General features: G+C 36.9%; 1 protein-coding gene across 3 annotated transcripts in view; it reads right to left on the minus strand.

The window, feature by feature from the left end:
* Tenm1 (teneurin transmembrane protein 1) overlaps positions 1–17,467 on the minus strand; it is a 570,621-nt gene that overhangs the window by 132,965 nt on the left and 420,189 nt on the right. For all 3 annotated transcript variants that reach the window (XM_050118835.1, XM_050118834.1, XM_050118833.1), the window contains exon 16: positions 3,099–3,218. In XM_050118835.1, coding sequence (XP_049974792.1) covers positions 3,099–3,218 — 120 coding nt within the window. The remainder of the gene's footprint in view (positions 1–3,098; positions 3,219–17,467) is intronic.

Below are 17,467 nucleotides of genomic sequence, written 5' to 3' on the forward strand. Positions count from 1 at the left end.
CTCCCTCATCAGCCCAAAGAGCAATCAGGGTTCCCCGCCTTGTGGGAAGTCCAAGGACCACCCACCTCCATCCAGGTCTACTAAGGTGAGCATCCAAACTGCCTAGGCTCCCACAAAGCCAGTACGTGCAGTAGGATCAAAAATGTTTTCTCTATTTTCTTGGAGAGTAATGACTCTCATTTCCCTTCTTCCCACCTGGCTGTACAAAGGAAATATTGTCTGGCTTACTTATTGACATGGAAGCAGAAGGCAGATCTATGCCCTAAAATGAACGTCAACCATTGCAATGTCAAGCAGAATTCCCTCAGAATAACTTATTCTTTGACATTTTTCTTATCCAAAATCCCCTCCATTTATATATTACTAAGAATATGTTTTTATGTTATATGACAGTAAGTGTAAAAGCCCCACGAATGGTTGTTTGCAGATTTTCATCAATCTATAAGATGTCAAACCAGTCCTGTTCAAAGGTGGAAAATTATCGAGACCTCTATGATGTCTTATGATATCCATCAATCAGGGTGGGTCAGAGGGAACTGTCTTTATCTTCCAACCTTGACAGAGGGTTCCTGAAACATCTAACGTTTCTCAGGAACCTATTTGTAAAAGTTATTTCAGCCCTGTATTGACTATGAGTTTCATTTCTATACCGAAGGTGGTAAATCATTGAAAGAACAAGATAGACTGAGTTGAAATCTTGGGCTCTATCCTCACCACCTGTGTTAATCTCAGTAAGTTTTGCCTTTTTCCCAAAGGAGAAGATATAAATAGTAGATATAACAACCCATAGGGGTTATTGTGAAGAGGAAGATAATGACATTCATAAACATATTTGGCATACAGGAAACTCTAATGCAAATTCGTGCTTTCTTTAGACTTGACTTTTATTTTCTGCTACTCTTGTCCTTTTCTAGATGAGTATATAGACTTCTATCTGAGCGTCTAGACAGAGGTCTCAGTCTTCTCTCATCATTCTTCCTTTTGCTTTGTTTGATAGTGCTTTTGTCTCATATCCTGGATCTTCTCCATGTCTCTAGGAAAGGTTTTGTCAATTTGAAATTTGTTAATAATGGAGACAATCTGTAGTCCACATAGAAATATTATTTGACATAAGCTTGCAGAAGTGAGTTCCCTAAGATAGGGATGCTGCTGGCCGGATCTGCGAGCACTGCAGTAGATTGGAAGGACTGATATATGGAGACATAGGGCCTTCCCAGAATCTTGTACCTCACACTTTGTTTACTTGGTATCTACATGATATATCAGCTTTTCTATAATCTTTATTTTTGGATGTATTTTACATATGATACTGTACTTTAGAAATGTTCTTAGTCTGAGGTAGCAACAAGCAGACATATAAAAGGAAAATCTTATCACAGTCACATTAAGTCTGAGAAATGCTAATGGGACAGTCTGGATGGCATTTAGAGTACATATTTTGAACGTATACACTCTTTATGAATCCCAAGAAGAATTTCATTGCCAGAGGGGACGCTTGCTAGTATCTCTCATTTACATAAAGCTGCTTTTCACAGGAAGCTCATCAGAGGAGGGTCTTGGCATTTTAAACACAAAGTGTACAAATGTCAACAAAAATTATTCTCTATAATGTTGTCTGTCATCTGGAAATAGAAGCTTTTCGATATTTTAGACATCAAAATTCTTTTAGATTCTTTTATAAAGATAAAATGAAGCATGACTCAAGCTGAAGCCCCATCACACCTCCATGACAGGTCATAAGAAGTCAAACAATTCTTTTCTCAAGTAATATGTATGATTCAAGATAATGGCATGACAGAGTGTAGTTTCATGTATCAGTTACTGGTGAGTGAATGTGCAAAATTCTGTCATTCAACCCAAATGAGAGAAAGGTCCGCTTGAAGTAACAGAGAGTTCTAATTATGGACTATTTGACAGGAAATATTGTTTCCCTAACAGCTTTGTGAAGCTTGTTATAATAACTAGATGACTGGTTAGTAATGTAATTTACATACAAATAATTTCTAAGCTCTCTGAAACCAGTTTCTTGTCTTAAGTAGGTTAAAAACCTTCTCTTTATGGCCTTTAATTTTTACACACATTTTCTTGACAGGCAGTTCAAAAACTAAATTCAGCAGAGCTCAAGTTGTGCAATTAGCATTTCTGAAGTGGGCAGGACTAATAAGGTTTGATTGTAGGTTCTTGAAATAAGATAGTCCCTCACACTGTGATAAAGCTCTGAGCCAACAGGTCTTTTGTGAGTATTGAAGTGGTTTGTTATGAGTAGGACATGTTAAGGGTAGCCACCTGGAGACTAGGGCGCCCCAAGACTATTATTATAGTGTTCCTGAGTGTCATAAATAGCTACCTTCAAGATGGACACATAGGTCTATTGACTCAAGGATTCTGAACAAGTGTCTGTCTAAGTGACAGCAACAAAAATGTTTTTGGGAGAAAATCCTATCTCAGGGTGAAAAGGCTTAATTTTGAGGCCATGCTTCCCAGGTCTCAGAGAACCTTAAGAAATCATTAGAAGTCAGAGGGTTGGTTTCTTGATATTAATTCAATATCATTATATGGGTTGGCCACGATTGCCAGCAAATCAGTTGAGTCACTATGGAAATAGGTGACCCAGAAGGGTGCTTTGTTTTTGTGATGCTAGGGATAAAAGGCAGGCCCTGCCCATGCCAATTCTACCATGCTATCCCTCAGCTACACTTCAAATAGCAGGGAAACCCTTAATTAACATGATGGGATTTCAAACTTTTAGAGGAAATCTTTCTACATGGCCATTTCTAAAAGAGTTGAAATGTTTGGAAAGAACAGCCTATGTATTCCACACTTCATCATTTATTATTGGCATCATGTCACTAAAATTTGAGGTTAGATTTGTAAATGGAATTAGGGGACCACATGCTCAGTGTTTCAGGAGGGCTTGAAAATAATAGTGTAACGGGAGAAATTTGGCTTGACCTAAATTGGAAAGAGAAGGAATAAATGTCACCCTTTGCTTTTCTAGATATCACAAAAAGGAAAATGGGTCTTACTCTTCCTGTAGCTTTACCTATGGCGAAATGTCAGTACTCTGCTCCTACAATGACCAGAAGGAAAAGGCATACCTTCCATCTTGCCGACTGATGGTAAAACCATAATCACTGTGATGCAAGAAACTGACATTGACTCCCACGAGAGGGGTTCCGTCCACAGCTACCACTTGGCCTCGAATCACACAGGCACGCCTGCAACAAAAGATCGAAGGGAATCAGAAAAGCAAGATAAAATAAGAATATAGATGTCAAGTTGTAGCAACTTCGGAAAACACTCAAGACTAGTGAAGAAAACAATCATTTCACCAATCAGAAATAACTACTAACAGTATTTTGTGGATAGTAAGCTTTTTACACATCAACACTGAGATTATATTAGGTATCATTCATAATTCTGACATTTTACGTTAATATTATGTTATCAGTATTATTTGATACATCGAGAACATGTATTTCTGTTATTACATAATTTATCCATAAAGCAATATTCCATGACTTGTTCAATTTACCTTTTATTTTAAGACATGCTGTTTCTTCATTTTTTTCTGTACTGAACTTATCTCCTTAGGAGAGTGCTCTATTTATGCAATTTTACTTTATTGCTTGTCAAAAATAAATTAATGACTTTAGTTAATATACAAATGCTTTCTAGCTATGATTGAAGTCCCCATTGACCACCTACATCCCTCTTCTTTCTGGGCTTTTCATTATATGTAATCATCAGTATCAGTTTTTGTGTGTATTTTCCATGCATCAATGCATACAAGAATGAATATATTAAAGCTTATGATGCCAAGCTACTATGTCTAGAAAATAGAACCAAGCAAGTGAAGTTAAATGGATGACCCAGTGTGTGTATATAATGTGCATTGGTAGGTGTGTGTTATGCTTGCATATAGAGATTCAAGGATAATCTTGGGGAATGGCCTTCACGTTCTACCTTATTTGAGACAGCACCTCTAATTATTGGCTGCTGTATGCATCAGATTAGGTGGCCCACTAGCTCTTGTGGTTTTCCCTAACTTCACCTGCCCTCTTGTTATAGAGGCACTGGAATTGTAGACGTGTGCTATGATGTCTGGCTTTACATGGACGCCGTGGACCTGAACTCAGCTTGCATGCTAAGTGCTTTATCTACTGAAGCCTCTCCTCACTACCTTGGATGAACTTGAAGTCTATAATGAAGATACGGTATTCTGTAATGATATTATGTTTTCCTTCTCTCATTTAAGTAAAGCACTTATGAATACTTCCCTTTAAAACACATAAATTTCATTTTTTGGTCAAAATGATATTTTATTCTAGTTCCTAAACAGGACTGTTTCTGAAGGATACAGTCATAAAAGTGCCCATTGCTTTCAGCTCAAAGTTGTCTGAAAAATTATAACGCATTTTAGGAGTATATACCTTAATTGAGGGTCATGGAATAGATTGAAATCTAGGACTTTCCCTTGGTCTGCTGTTGGTTGGAGGTGTGAGTAATAAGGAAGGGAGAGTTTTCATCAGATTCTAGTTCTAGCTTTGGAAGTTCTGAACTCTTGTTTATGAGTTTTGTTGTTCAAACAGACAAGGTCAAGGAAAAGTAATAATGTCAATGATTTTGCTAAAGCCTCGAATATTATGGTCTCTTTTCCCTTTACTACATAGGATTCATGGTGTGCTGGAAAGATAAATCTTAGATTCAGATGGGCCATGATTTTTGGACCAAGATTTTCTGATTAACTTTAATAACTTTACCCTGGGATTTTATATTCTTTCAATATAATCACGACTCGAGGCAAGTGCCTGAAAGCTAATAGTAATAGAAGAGCCTCTGAGAACAGAAACTACACAACCAAAGCATCTCCAGATGAAGAAGATAGGTAGCAACCTCAGCTTGCTTTAGACAATAAACCACATTTCTAAATTCTATTGCAGTTTGAGAAACTAATTCTAAGTCAAGCTGATAGGACTTATTTGGAGTTCCCCAAGAACAGTCTGCAGCATGTTTTACAAGACATTAAGTATTACACAAAGGGAAATAGTATAATTAGTGCTAGCAGAATTTTTGTATATTCTGAGATGCCAGACCAATATTCCTAGTTCTGCGATACAGATCATTGACCTGTAAATTGAACACTAACACCTGCTATGCCGTGTCTGATTCTCAACCATTCTCATGTTAAAATCCTATTTCTTGTAACATAGAAGAAACCTACAGTCCTTGAGATCTAGATTTTGAACTACTATTGAAAAATCAGACAAATCTGATTCTAAACCCAATGTAACAATAAGGAAAGTAAACAAAACATCTTCATTCCTATAGTAACAGCTTATTTTAAGATTTATAACTCATGTATATTAGTATTTTGCCTACATGTATATAAGTGTACACATGAGCACAGTGTTTATGGAAGCCAAAAGAGGGCATTGGATCCTCTGGAACTGGGGTCATAGACAGTCGTGATAGCCATGTGAATGCCATGGCTAGTGCTTGCTGACTCTATTTAGGTAACACAATTCTAGGCTCACTCATTTTATTTGCCCACATTAATCTGGATATTGTATCTTTCCACAGTTGTACTAGACTCAATTATTTTTGTTTTTATTTTGTCAAGCCTGGTTGGCATTATTGTCTCCTATTTTATGACAGACACAGATCTGTCCCTTGTTTTTTGTTGCACTTTTATTTTCTATATAGCTTATATTTATGAAGGATCCAGGGCAGTGAGTGAAAAGTCATAAAAGGTATCATTATTCTGTGCAATTCCCTGGATTCCTCTCTTCCTTCATTCTGTATCTCATTCTGAGGAGACTTGTCTTTTGACTCTTCTGGTTCTTAATATTCTTCATATTTTATGACGCACACAGGTTTGTATGATAACTATTCATCAAAGTCATCATTATTCAAGACATTGTCTATCCATTCTTCTCATTCATTTCAATCTCCATCCTTCATACATAATGTGCACACACTTATCTTTCAACTCCCCTATTTTTTTATTTCTCATATTTTATGATCCACACCAACTTACAGAATGATAAAGCTTCGTAAATGTATTATTTTACATTTATCAGTATTGAGCTCTTTTTGTAATGTGTTAGGCTGTAAATGCTCTAAGGTCCCAAAAATATTGTTGCATTTGTTCTCATTACTTACGCACTACATGTCATCCACTTTTTCACAAGAAAAATTCTTAGCTCTTTTTACACCTGAGTTAGTGCTTACTCTAATCACTGACCAGTATCAGCCAGTCAGTGTCAGTGTAAATCCTCTAAATTTAAGGACAATATTAAAACATTCTTCTTAATTTGCAGCAACTTTGACTGATATTGCCTATAGAAAACTAGGGAAAAATCTTCTCAGGCACACTGTGTCTCAAAACAAAAAAGTGTTGAGCACAAGTTCTCCCCTAGGGTCCCCAGCTTCAAGTGGCCAGTAGAGTTGAGTATACCTTTATGCTGCCATTTTGTGAACTTCATTTTCTAAACCCAACTAGCTTCCTAATTCTAGATGTTATCCTTATATCTGTCCTCCTTTTACTGATTCCCTGAGGATATTTAATTTCTGTACCATTTATATAACTTGCTTTGTGTGTTGTTTTTAGCAACCTGTGCAACCCATGTATTTTCAAGACTCTGGTTGAGTAGTGAGGTGTACATGGTCACGACATACCTTTGATAAGCCCTATGCTATTTTGTGTACATTTGTTTATTCCCAGTGTGGTACCATCCCATTTTGTATCCCAGAGAGTACCCGGATTTTTCCAATTGTATCTAATATAGACAGAACCACTTGACTTGCCCTTGTCATAAGCATGTTAAGCTTGTCATATCAAAATTCCCTTCAGGGTCGGCCTGTTAACACAGGCCTCTAATCCCAGCTACTGAGGCCAGAAGATCACAACATACAAGACCTGTTTGGGCTACATATTGAGTTTAAGATCAGCCTTGTCAATACAGTGTGGTCTTATTTGAAAATAAAAATTTCTAAACAAGATGAGGGTATACATCAGTGGTAACATGTATAAGGCTCTGGCTTCAATACTCAGTACCACAACAAAGCAAAATGAACAAAATAAAATTCCAAACTAGCTTAACCTCAAATCCAGGTCCTCCCCTAAACCATCTCCATTCAATATCATAGAGAAATCTTCAGAGTCTTTAAGTCAGATGATAGAAGATATGGTCTGGACTGTACCTATGCTGACTCTGCGCTAGCAGATATATGCCCAGTACAATCATGTGTGTGTGTGTGTGTGTGTGTGTGTGTGTGTGTGTGTGTGCGCGTGCGCACTTTGTGCTTATGTACTCTCAATGCCAGGAACTGCATGCTTTGCATCTTTGTTGGATTGCTTTAGGGACATGGATGCGATGCCTTGCTTCCTTAAATCTTTAACAAGAACATCTCCTTGCCATGCTTGCTTAGAACAAGGTAAGTTGAACTTAGATGGCTTGTCCAGTGTGACTTTAGAAACACATATGGGGAAGATCATTCCTCACAAATGTCTCTTTTCCTGTTTTCTGGAGAATACAGCCTGTTTCCAAGCTGCCTGCCTGCTGTCACTATACTAAGGTAGCAACCCCAAGGGAATTGTTTCCTCACTTTAACTAAATGGTGAATCTTTGAAGTATTTGGAGGTGTATTTGAAGAACAGATTTTACTGAGAGCCTTATTTAACTAACAAGCTGCTTGTTAGACAGCTCTGATGCAAAAAGTCTAATTCATTTTGTATTTGCTATTTTCATGGTGCAGTCAAATTATCTCTAGCCTTCAATCAACCCTTGGTTCTATTCTCCTCTGTCCTTATTTGTTGTCTTTTGTCTTCTTTTCTGTAAAATTTCCAATATTCATTCGACACCTCTGGCAACAACATTAACCTCAAGAACAGAAGTTGGTTTGAACAACAAGGTTAAAAACTAAATTGCTGAAAGAAGATGTAATTTACTGCATTGTATTTCTGATTAAAATCTTTCACAAGGAAAATGACGTTTAGGGCCAGAGAAGTTACAGCTATTTGCTTTTGTTGCTAACCTGAGCATAATAAGCAAGCCTTGAAGTAGGACATTCAAAAACAAGGACCTTTCTAGCTGGGGATGAAGTAGTAGGTGGACAGGTTAGGGGACTTGCTCCATAGGAACAGGTGAGCGAAGTCCTTTCCACAAGCTGAACACTGCACAAGAAAAAAACACTGAGAAGGCTAGGGCTGGAGAGGCCACATGACTTCTTTGCTCACTAGTGTTTGAATTTTGCCCTGTAAATTCCTGAATTGATCGTCGGTTTGTTTAAGACTTCAAGGGTCAGAGACAGACTGCATAATGAGGCCTGCTTTGAGCATTCTTATCACATCTTATACAGGGGTTAATCATAGCATAAATCCTGCAGCTGGAAGCTGTGTCATTCGGGGTGAAACACTGCTTCTGGGGCCTTATTGGAATATAAATACCTCTGAGTGGTTGTAACAAAGATTTCATGATGTTTCCATTATTCATTGCCATCTCAAAATAAATAGGAAGGTCTTCAGGGTACAATTTGGGATGTCAGTCCTAACGCCTCTGTGGTAATCTTTCGCTCCTATAAGGCAATGATTCTCAAACTTGATGGGATGTATACCTCAATACCCTAGAGGGTTTGTTGAAGGAAAGATTGAACTTCAGTTGGCATGTCCACAGACTATCTGATTCGGTAAAGTCTGATGTGGGACCCGAGAACTTACAGATTTAACAAGTTCCCGAGTGCTACAGATCCTGCATGTGTAAAGGCCAAACTTTAATGAAAACAGACTATCAGCTAATCAGCCTATTAAGATGTATAAACTCCTAGGGAAGGAGACGGAGAGCACAAACCATAGCAAGGCAGGAAAATAAACAATTTACAATCTTCCTACTATGAAATCCTTGAGTTTTAATTCTCCCATAAAAGCCTCCGGATAAAGGTTTGCGACAATTGGCATTTTGGAAGTCACCCTGAAATTGTCACAACAAAAGATGGGTGAGTTATCACATGAACTGTGGGGTACGTTCAGAACCAGAGGTTATAAAACAGAAATATGTTTTAACCCAATTCATCGGTTCCAGATAAATGTCAATGTTTCCTGTCTTATTGTTCTCATTATATGACGCTCATAGTCACATCATTGCACACGTCATAGCCTGTCTGGGAAGAGAGTTAGAGATCTCTTGCTCTTTCTTATTAACCACACTGGGGCCAAGAACTATGTGATTTTCTCCTCTGTGTCTTTCCAGTTGCCTGGAGTGCACAGCACATGCTCAGAAACAATTAATAGAATTTCAGCTTTTATTTTTTTCAAATCTGAAGTTGTATGGTACTTGTGTCATATCCTCATGGCAACACTTAAAGGATTTCAGAGACTACTTTGAGGTTCCTATGTGACAGATGCCTTACAGTTCATTTATTAGAAGCCAACATTCTCATCATGGAGATTTTGTTTGATAATTGACTGCTTCAGAGTATTAAACAATATCTGCGCCATTGGGCAAAATGAATGAATAGACCTTCTCAAATGCTTGATTTATGCACGTTTACCCCATTACTAATTTATATATTATCATATAATCACTGTTCAATATTTCCTAATTTAAATACATTTGAGATTTTTTTTAAATACAGTATTTTTTTAGTGGGAGGAGTATTTTAAGAGGATACACGATGTTTTTGATATGTTATCTAGGTCAATACAGCATGACAAAACCACTTAATCCTGTAGCATCAACCTATGCTCATGTTCAAAAAATGCGAGTGCAGTGCATGTTCATATGAGAGCCCAATAAAACTTCATTAGTTTTTGCTTAAATAGAACAGGATGACTTACACCTACTACATCGGTCACTAGCCCAAATAAATAATACTTTCCAAGTGGGAAACATTAAAAGCAGCTGGGAGTATTGTCCATCAACATTCTATGGCAGTGGGCAAGGTGGCACGATGGAAAATGCAGATAGCTTTTTAAGCAGAATTATTTTCCTCATGGCTAGTGATGTTGCAAGTAAAACAAAATGGGGGCACTCACCCTGAGGTAGGGTGGCTATTTTCCCATCTGCCCTGGTAATTGCTTGTCAAAAGTAGGCTTGCTTTGGATGCCTGAGATCCCCAAAGTAATGGGAAAAAGATCAAGTGTTTTGAAGCAATAAGAAAAGTGACGACGCAGTTACATTTTCAGTACTGTGTAAGTGCCAGTTTGCTTCATTTAGACACAAGATTATTTTGGTCTGGAATTTGAATCCTGAAATATTTGTCCTGTAAGCCCTTGCAGCAAGTCTTGAATAGTCTGAAGTGCATTTATTTTAATTTTTTTTTGTTTCTGGTTTGCTTGCATTTTGATTATCCTAACATTACTCAAATGGCCTACCTTAGCAATCAGCCGTCTGAGGCTTTGTTAACGTCATTAACCTCTCTATCATTCTCTGTGGACCTGCCTTTCATATAATGGAGAGTCATTAAATATAGGGCAGGCCCTTCTTGTTGGGCATCTCCTGGGCATGGATTCTTTTTCTGCTGTAAGGACAGCATGGCCTAGCTATAGGCATGGCTATGCTCTAGCTCTGGCTTCCTTGTAATTGCCACTGCAAATTTCCTAAGAAATGGAATTATTCTTGGCTTCATTTAGCAACTTTGTAAAATGGCCATCACATTTCTTTGTCTTCCTTCCTACCACCTCACAGAGATTTTAGAGCAATGGTATTGCCCGGGAAAATGGTGACTTGTTTGAGTTGGGCTTTCCAAATTATTTGCTCATATTGTCTGATAGTAAATATGTATTTTATATAAATAAAACACTAAGCACTTACTATGAATCAAGTACTATGTTAGACATACTCCACCTAATTTCTCTTAACAACAAAATGACATCTCGAATCAGCTAGAGAGTGACCAAAAGCACATAGTCTGGCCAGGACATAGCAATAAAGATTTGAGCCTTTGAATTTTAATCAGTCAGCTAAAATAAAATAAAATATTTTTTTGTGTTCAGATGAGTTGTAGAGAGTTACTGATATTCATAATTAAAAATTTGTATCTCAGAACATTTGAATTTTTATTTTCATAATAATCAGTTAAATACCATTTTGAAAACTTCCCCCAATTTCTTTTCATTCTTTCTTGTCCAAAAGGACTCTCAAAGCAGTAAAACTTGCACTTATTTTTTCTTTTTGGTACTTCCAGGTGTTGACTGCTGATTTCAGTAGCTAGTCAGCACTATAAATCTGGGAACCTTCAGCACTTTATAATTTTTTAAATGTGTCGTGAACATGTGTTTTCTTTTTGAAAATCAGGAGATCCTGCCTTCGCACATGTAACACCTTCCACACAAATGAGATCAAAGTGCTTTATTCGCAACCATCAACAACCTGCCTTCCCACTTAGGACAACAACTGCATTGGAGATAAAAAAAAAGTGTTTAGAGATAAACAAATCTCAGGAAAAGGAAGATGTCAAGACAGAATTACAAGGAGCCACACACCCCCAGCACAAGCATATTGGCAGATCTTTCCCAGATGTGGGGAGGTCATTAATAGTGCTTTTTTATTTAAAGAAACGAGATGAACAGGTGATAAATTTGAGAATGCCAATACCTGTGTTCTTAGCCTACTAGTTTGTTCAGCAATTGTTGCTTTGTGTGTGTGTTTACCAACCACTACTTCCATACACGGTCTGATGCTTTTCATGTTCCTAGATAAAAAAATATCTGAAAACTTGCCATTAACAAATAGAGTGCTTTCATAAGTAATTCATTAGCAAGTTAAGCAGGAGGCATATGGATTCAAATTTGTACTTCAGTGAAATTACAAATAACTATATTTTGGAATTCTGGGAGTTAGTTACATATGAAATCTTAAAACTGGTAACATGGATGCTTGAATATTGTAATAACAATGTATCTCATCAAAAACCCTATAAAATACTAAATTTCTTTATTTCTCTCTTTTAAAAATAATTCTAAATCAGTAAATGTTTGCTACACATTGAATTCCTTTTGAGTTCATCTAATTGATGAAGACTGGCTACAGTTTTCCTTCATTAATGATGAACTAGTCAAGGGTTACAGCTTATTTTCTTTCTGTAAAGCCTATTCAGTTTGTCTGAGGGATTCAGATTTTATCAGTATACTCCTGGGCAGGACCCTTGAGCATTTATCAGTAAAACCTTGTATAATAACTACTAGGTAGTAATTTTTAAAGATAGTTTTGTTTTACTTCTCATTGCACGTAATGTCACACAATCTTACTTTAATGACACCTAAAAGTGAATAGCAGGCTCAGCTTGTGTAAAAATCTATTGTATAAGAGTCCAAGTGGTAAGAAATATTCATGTCCTAATCATCTGGCATACAGACATGCACTGTGAAGACTCTGCTCTAGTGTTAGCTCCTTAGGGATGCTTCTCTGGACCCCTCTGTCAAAAGTGATCATTCTTGGTCTCTGACTTTTTTCCCCTTAAATCTCACTTGACAGTACTTGTTCTTTCCTCAATTTCTTTTTTATTATGGCCTGTGTTCCTTGCCATGCTTGAAAAGATATTGTCCCCTATAGCCTAGAGCCTAGAAGAGTGTCTATCACTGGATGAACAAATGAACCACGTAAATGTAGTAATGTTCATAAATCACAACTGAAATGGTTATCAATCCTCAGATATTCGGGTTACCTTGAAAGAAACTATAGGATCTATCATGATAATATGACTCCAAAGTGTAGTTAGTGGGATTTTTTATTATGGTAAATGGAATTTTTTTCATGACTGATTCTTTTTTTTTTTTTTGAATTCATTTACTTAGTATAAAAACTTTAAGTTGCAGTAAAATTTAGAGCCCTAACCAAGAAAGGGTGAGCTGCTTGTATAAAGGTAACCCACTGTCTGTCTAAATATTCTTTCTATTTTTATTATAAGTCATCAATCGTTACTTGGCTATGTCAGTTTTAGCAATTCTTTGTTTTCAGCAGAACCAATTACTTCCATCACGTGTTATTGCTGAGAACCTGTTGGTCAATCTCATTTCTGTTATGGTTTAATGACTTTGTTGTATCTACTAGGATACCTCTTGTCTTATAGCAAGCTAGGTTACCTGTCTCCTCCATCAAATAACTTGAACTTGAGAGCACTGAGTTGATGAACAATAGGTTCATTGAAAAACCCAATATTCCAGATTCACCAAACTTATTTCAATGTATAATTATTTTAAGTAAATACATATTTATTTGATACATTTTTGCAGAGGCAAGGATAAAACCTGAGGATTGTAACATGCTAGTAAAGTACTTTATCATGGATCTATATCCCCAGATCATTATTTCTTAATTTTAAATGGAACATAGTATTTTAGTGTATTTATGGGATACAACATGATTATATATATTTACACATATATAATGTGTAATGATTAGATCTTGATATTTGACTACTTCTTCCTCTCAAGTACAAACTCTGTAACTGAAAGGACTGTCTTATTTATGTTTATGCCCATCAATACAATTTCTGGTACAGAAGAGTTTCTGAAGAAATATTTGTAGAAGGAATGAGTAAACACAAAGCTTTGCCGGTCTTAAAAAATGTATCATTATCAGGATATTGCTTTGTATTAAGAATGTCAGAGGAATGTGATATCCTTGCTATCTCCTTCTGAAGAAGAATGAAGTCATACATTACTCTGAAAATATTAGTTTTCATAAAACATATACTTAAAAATAACGAGTATATATGTGGTTACTGTTAGGTTTCAGTCTCCTTTCATGCTGGCAAATTTGCTTACAGTGTTCATCTTCTTGCAACCTTCCTCTAATCTCAGGCTTCAGTCAATAGCTTGTTTTGCCATTAATAGGATTTCAAATGGCATATATCTTCAGCCGAGCAAGTGCAGAAAAGCATGTTTTATTAAATAAGATATGGTAAGTAATTATGGCTATTACCAGGTATCATGACTAATCGAGCTTTTACTATTGAATGGGATACAGTAAAAGAGGAAGACAGCATGGGTAAGAAGAGTGCAGGAATTTCCTGTTTAAGGATGTTAAATTTTTGGGGAGTACCTCTTTTGTTTTCTAATGAGTCAGAAGAAAATAATTCATGCTAAAATGAGTACGTTAACAGGAGTATTCCTCTGAACTACTTGATGTTGTTCCTTATTTTCTAGCTTTTTTCTTGGCACTAAATCTTGATTATCTAGCCCACTGAAGGTAGAAAGAATTATTGATGCTTGTACACAGTTATGAATGATGTCAATTATTGGCAGGCTGTGACAGTGGTGGAAGTTATTATAAGCTAAAAATGAGTGATTACTTTAGTACTGCTACATAATCACTTCATCTTTTATGAGTTTGGCTTCTGTGTTGTTTGGAGATTTGGAATCTTACCTTTAGGCTGGTTTTACATTCGAGAATTGTTTTACTTAATAATATCTGTGCATTCTATGCAACTAATATTGTTTGATTTCATTGGTAAATGTGAAAAGAACACCCGTATTTCAAGATCACTGCAACAAGGTCAGGCATAGAGGTGCATACATTTAAAGCCAGAAATCACTAGGTCCAGACCAAGGCATCAGGAGTTTGAGACATCATTGGCTATGAGAGATTCTGTTTCAAAAGGAAAATCATTGAAGCTAAACCACTCAAGGAAATGCTAAATTCTGAACTTGCTTTATGTGAGGCAATATGTTAGGATCTGGGAACATGTCATGGTAGACAAAAGAAAGTTAAATATTCTGTCATATTTCACTCATCAAGAAGTGGGACCCATGCCCTCCCTTTTGAATCTGGGTGAGCTATTTGATGGCTTTGTCCAGGAGCGTATGACACAAATGACATTTGGAAAATTTCTATGCCCATTCATTAAGAGACTGGCATCTCCCATTTCTGTCTTTTGGGACACTCATTCTTATAAGGCAGAGACACAATATAAGAATTGTGACAAACACAAAGCTGGTTATTCACCATGCTATTGGGAAACTCAAATAGCTTATCGAAATTCTGAAGGTACACAGAAAGATTCCCAATTGTTGTCCTACTGTTTCAACCTCCAGCTATTTGATGCGTTCTGAGGCCCCACACATAATGGAACAGAGAAAAGGCATCTTGGCCATATCATATCTGAATTTCTAACCCATAGACCTGTGAGATAATAAGAAGAAAACACTTTAATCCATTACCCGAAGCAGTTTGCCAGATAGCAATAGATATTCAAAATGTGGAAAGGGGAAATCTGACTTGACCCTTCTCCTTGTAGAACTTGATTAAGGAATGTTATAAATCGGAGATAACAATATGCAGTAACATACATCCCAGTATGAACCAAAAAAAAACAAACCACAATGCAGCCATTGCTCCATTAACAGAAGTAGAGGAAACCTATTATCTTGTTTAACTTCATTTTGCTTTGTAGTTCATTATGAGTATCACGTGCTTAGTGATATACTAAGTTTGATCCCAGTTCTAGAACCTTTCAGTTACGTGTAGATATTATAAGAGGCCCCTGTAATTATGTTCAGCAGCACTGCTGTGAGATTTTAGAGTTTTAATTTTTTAACATTTTATAGATTGATTTAGTGTGTGCATGCATGTGTGCTGCGTGTGTGTGTGTGTGTGTGTGTGTTATAGATAGATAGGTAGGAGCATTTGACACAGCACCTGTATGGAGGTCAGAGGACAACATTTTGGATGTTGGTTCTGTCTTTCTGCTGTTTGGGGGGTCAGGGTTTCTCTAGTGTCTGCTTCTGTTCTGTGTACACAAGCTGCTGGCCATAGATGTGCTAGGATTACAGACACAAGTAACTCCATCTGGATTTTTGTAGGGGTGTCAGAGATGAAATTCAGGCCACCAGGCTCACACTGCAAGTGCTTTAAATTGCTGAGGTATCTTCTAGGCAAAACTTTCAGATTTTAAAACTGTATTTGAAAATTATGCTAGGTGAGAAATGTAATAATATAGTCTCACCATCAAAGTAGACCTTTTGTCATTTTGGGAGGACCTGAGGTATCTGACATCATGTTTGGTGGTACATAAGACACCATAAATCAGGGTACCCCTTCTTATATGAGTTTAATAGCTGAATCTTAAAGGAAAAGTATATATTAGTTTAGCCATGAAGTATACATAGCCACTCAGTAAACTAATGGTTAGGAATATTGTTTCTTCTGTTAATGTGATTTTTATCTTTCTCTGTATTTTGGGCATTTTGAGACAGGGTTTCTCTGTGATGCCTTCACTGTCCTGGAACTCACTCTATAGACCAGGCTGGCCTTAAACTCAGAGGTCTGCCTGCCTCTACCATCTGAGTGCTTGGATTAAAGTGTGCATTACCACTGGTTGGTTTCTGTTTCATTTTTATCTTTTCTCTATTTAAAAGCCAAAATAAAAGTTCAGAAATTAAGTAAAATGATAACCAATATATAAAGACAATTGGAGAAAGTGATCAGCCCCAGCTACATAGTCATCAAATCTTTTCAAGGAAAGCCACAGAGATTCCATAGATCAGAGTTGAAAACCTCAAATGCCAACAGAGAAACACATGTCACTAGAAAATTGGTAAATGACCCAGGTACGATAGAAACAGCGATGCATTACACAGGCATTGTATGTCTCATCTTGAGGAACCGCTGTCCCTCAGCTCCAGACCGCCTATGATGTAACTGTGTGCCTGGCAGTGCTTAGCTTTGTGAATTTTCTAGAAGAATTTTATAATCAAACTTTTATATTTGGTCTCTTCATAAATGTCAGGCAAAACAAAATGCATCCGTGGCATAATTTTGAAAAACATCTGATAAAGACACATGACAAAGAGTAATGTGGGGATCAACTTCTCATAGTTACTAAGTAGATAAATGAGTTTGGCCAGACTTACTGTCAGTGATTGCAGTAACCCTGGTAAGATGTTGTTTTTAAATGCAGTTCTCCATTAGCGATGGTGAGTGAAATGTCTGGCTTTGAAAATTACTGCTGTCATTTAGTTTAATGTACTCATGTTTTTACATATTTATAAAAACCTTCTACATTATTAATAGTGATTAAATGCTTAGACACTAAAGATCAATAATGCTTCTGTTCACCTATTTACATTATTAAAAAGTAATAAGTAATACAGGCCATGTAGATTATGTGGTTTACTTTGCAGTCATGTTTGAAGTAGATTGAAAAAAGAAAAAAAAAACTCTCATTAGATCAGCCCCACCATCTCAGTGGGTGGGCGCACCCCTCGCAATACTGATTTCCTTGCTCATGTCCTCCCTCCTTCTGCTCCTCATTTGGACCTTGGGAGCTCAGTCTAATGCTCCAATGTGGGTCTCTTGTCTCTAGCTTCATCCATCGCCAGATGAAGATTCTATGGTGATATGCAAGATATTCATCAGTATGGCTACAGGATAAGGCCATTTCAGGCTCCCTCTCGTCAGCTGCACAAGGATCTAGCTGGGGGCATCTCCATGGACACCTGGGTACACCTCTAGAGTCAAGTCTC

This window comes from Alexandromys fortis, unplaced genomic scaffold (genome assembly GCF_014885135.2).
Source record: "Alexandromys fortis isolate MF-2015 unplaced genomic scaffold, M_Fortis_MF-2015_v1.1 scaffold_114, whole genome shotgun sequence".
Taxonomy (NCBI): Eukaryota; Metazoa; Chordata; class Mammalia; order Rodentia; family Cricetidae; genus Alexandromys; species Alexandromys fortis.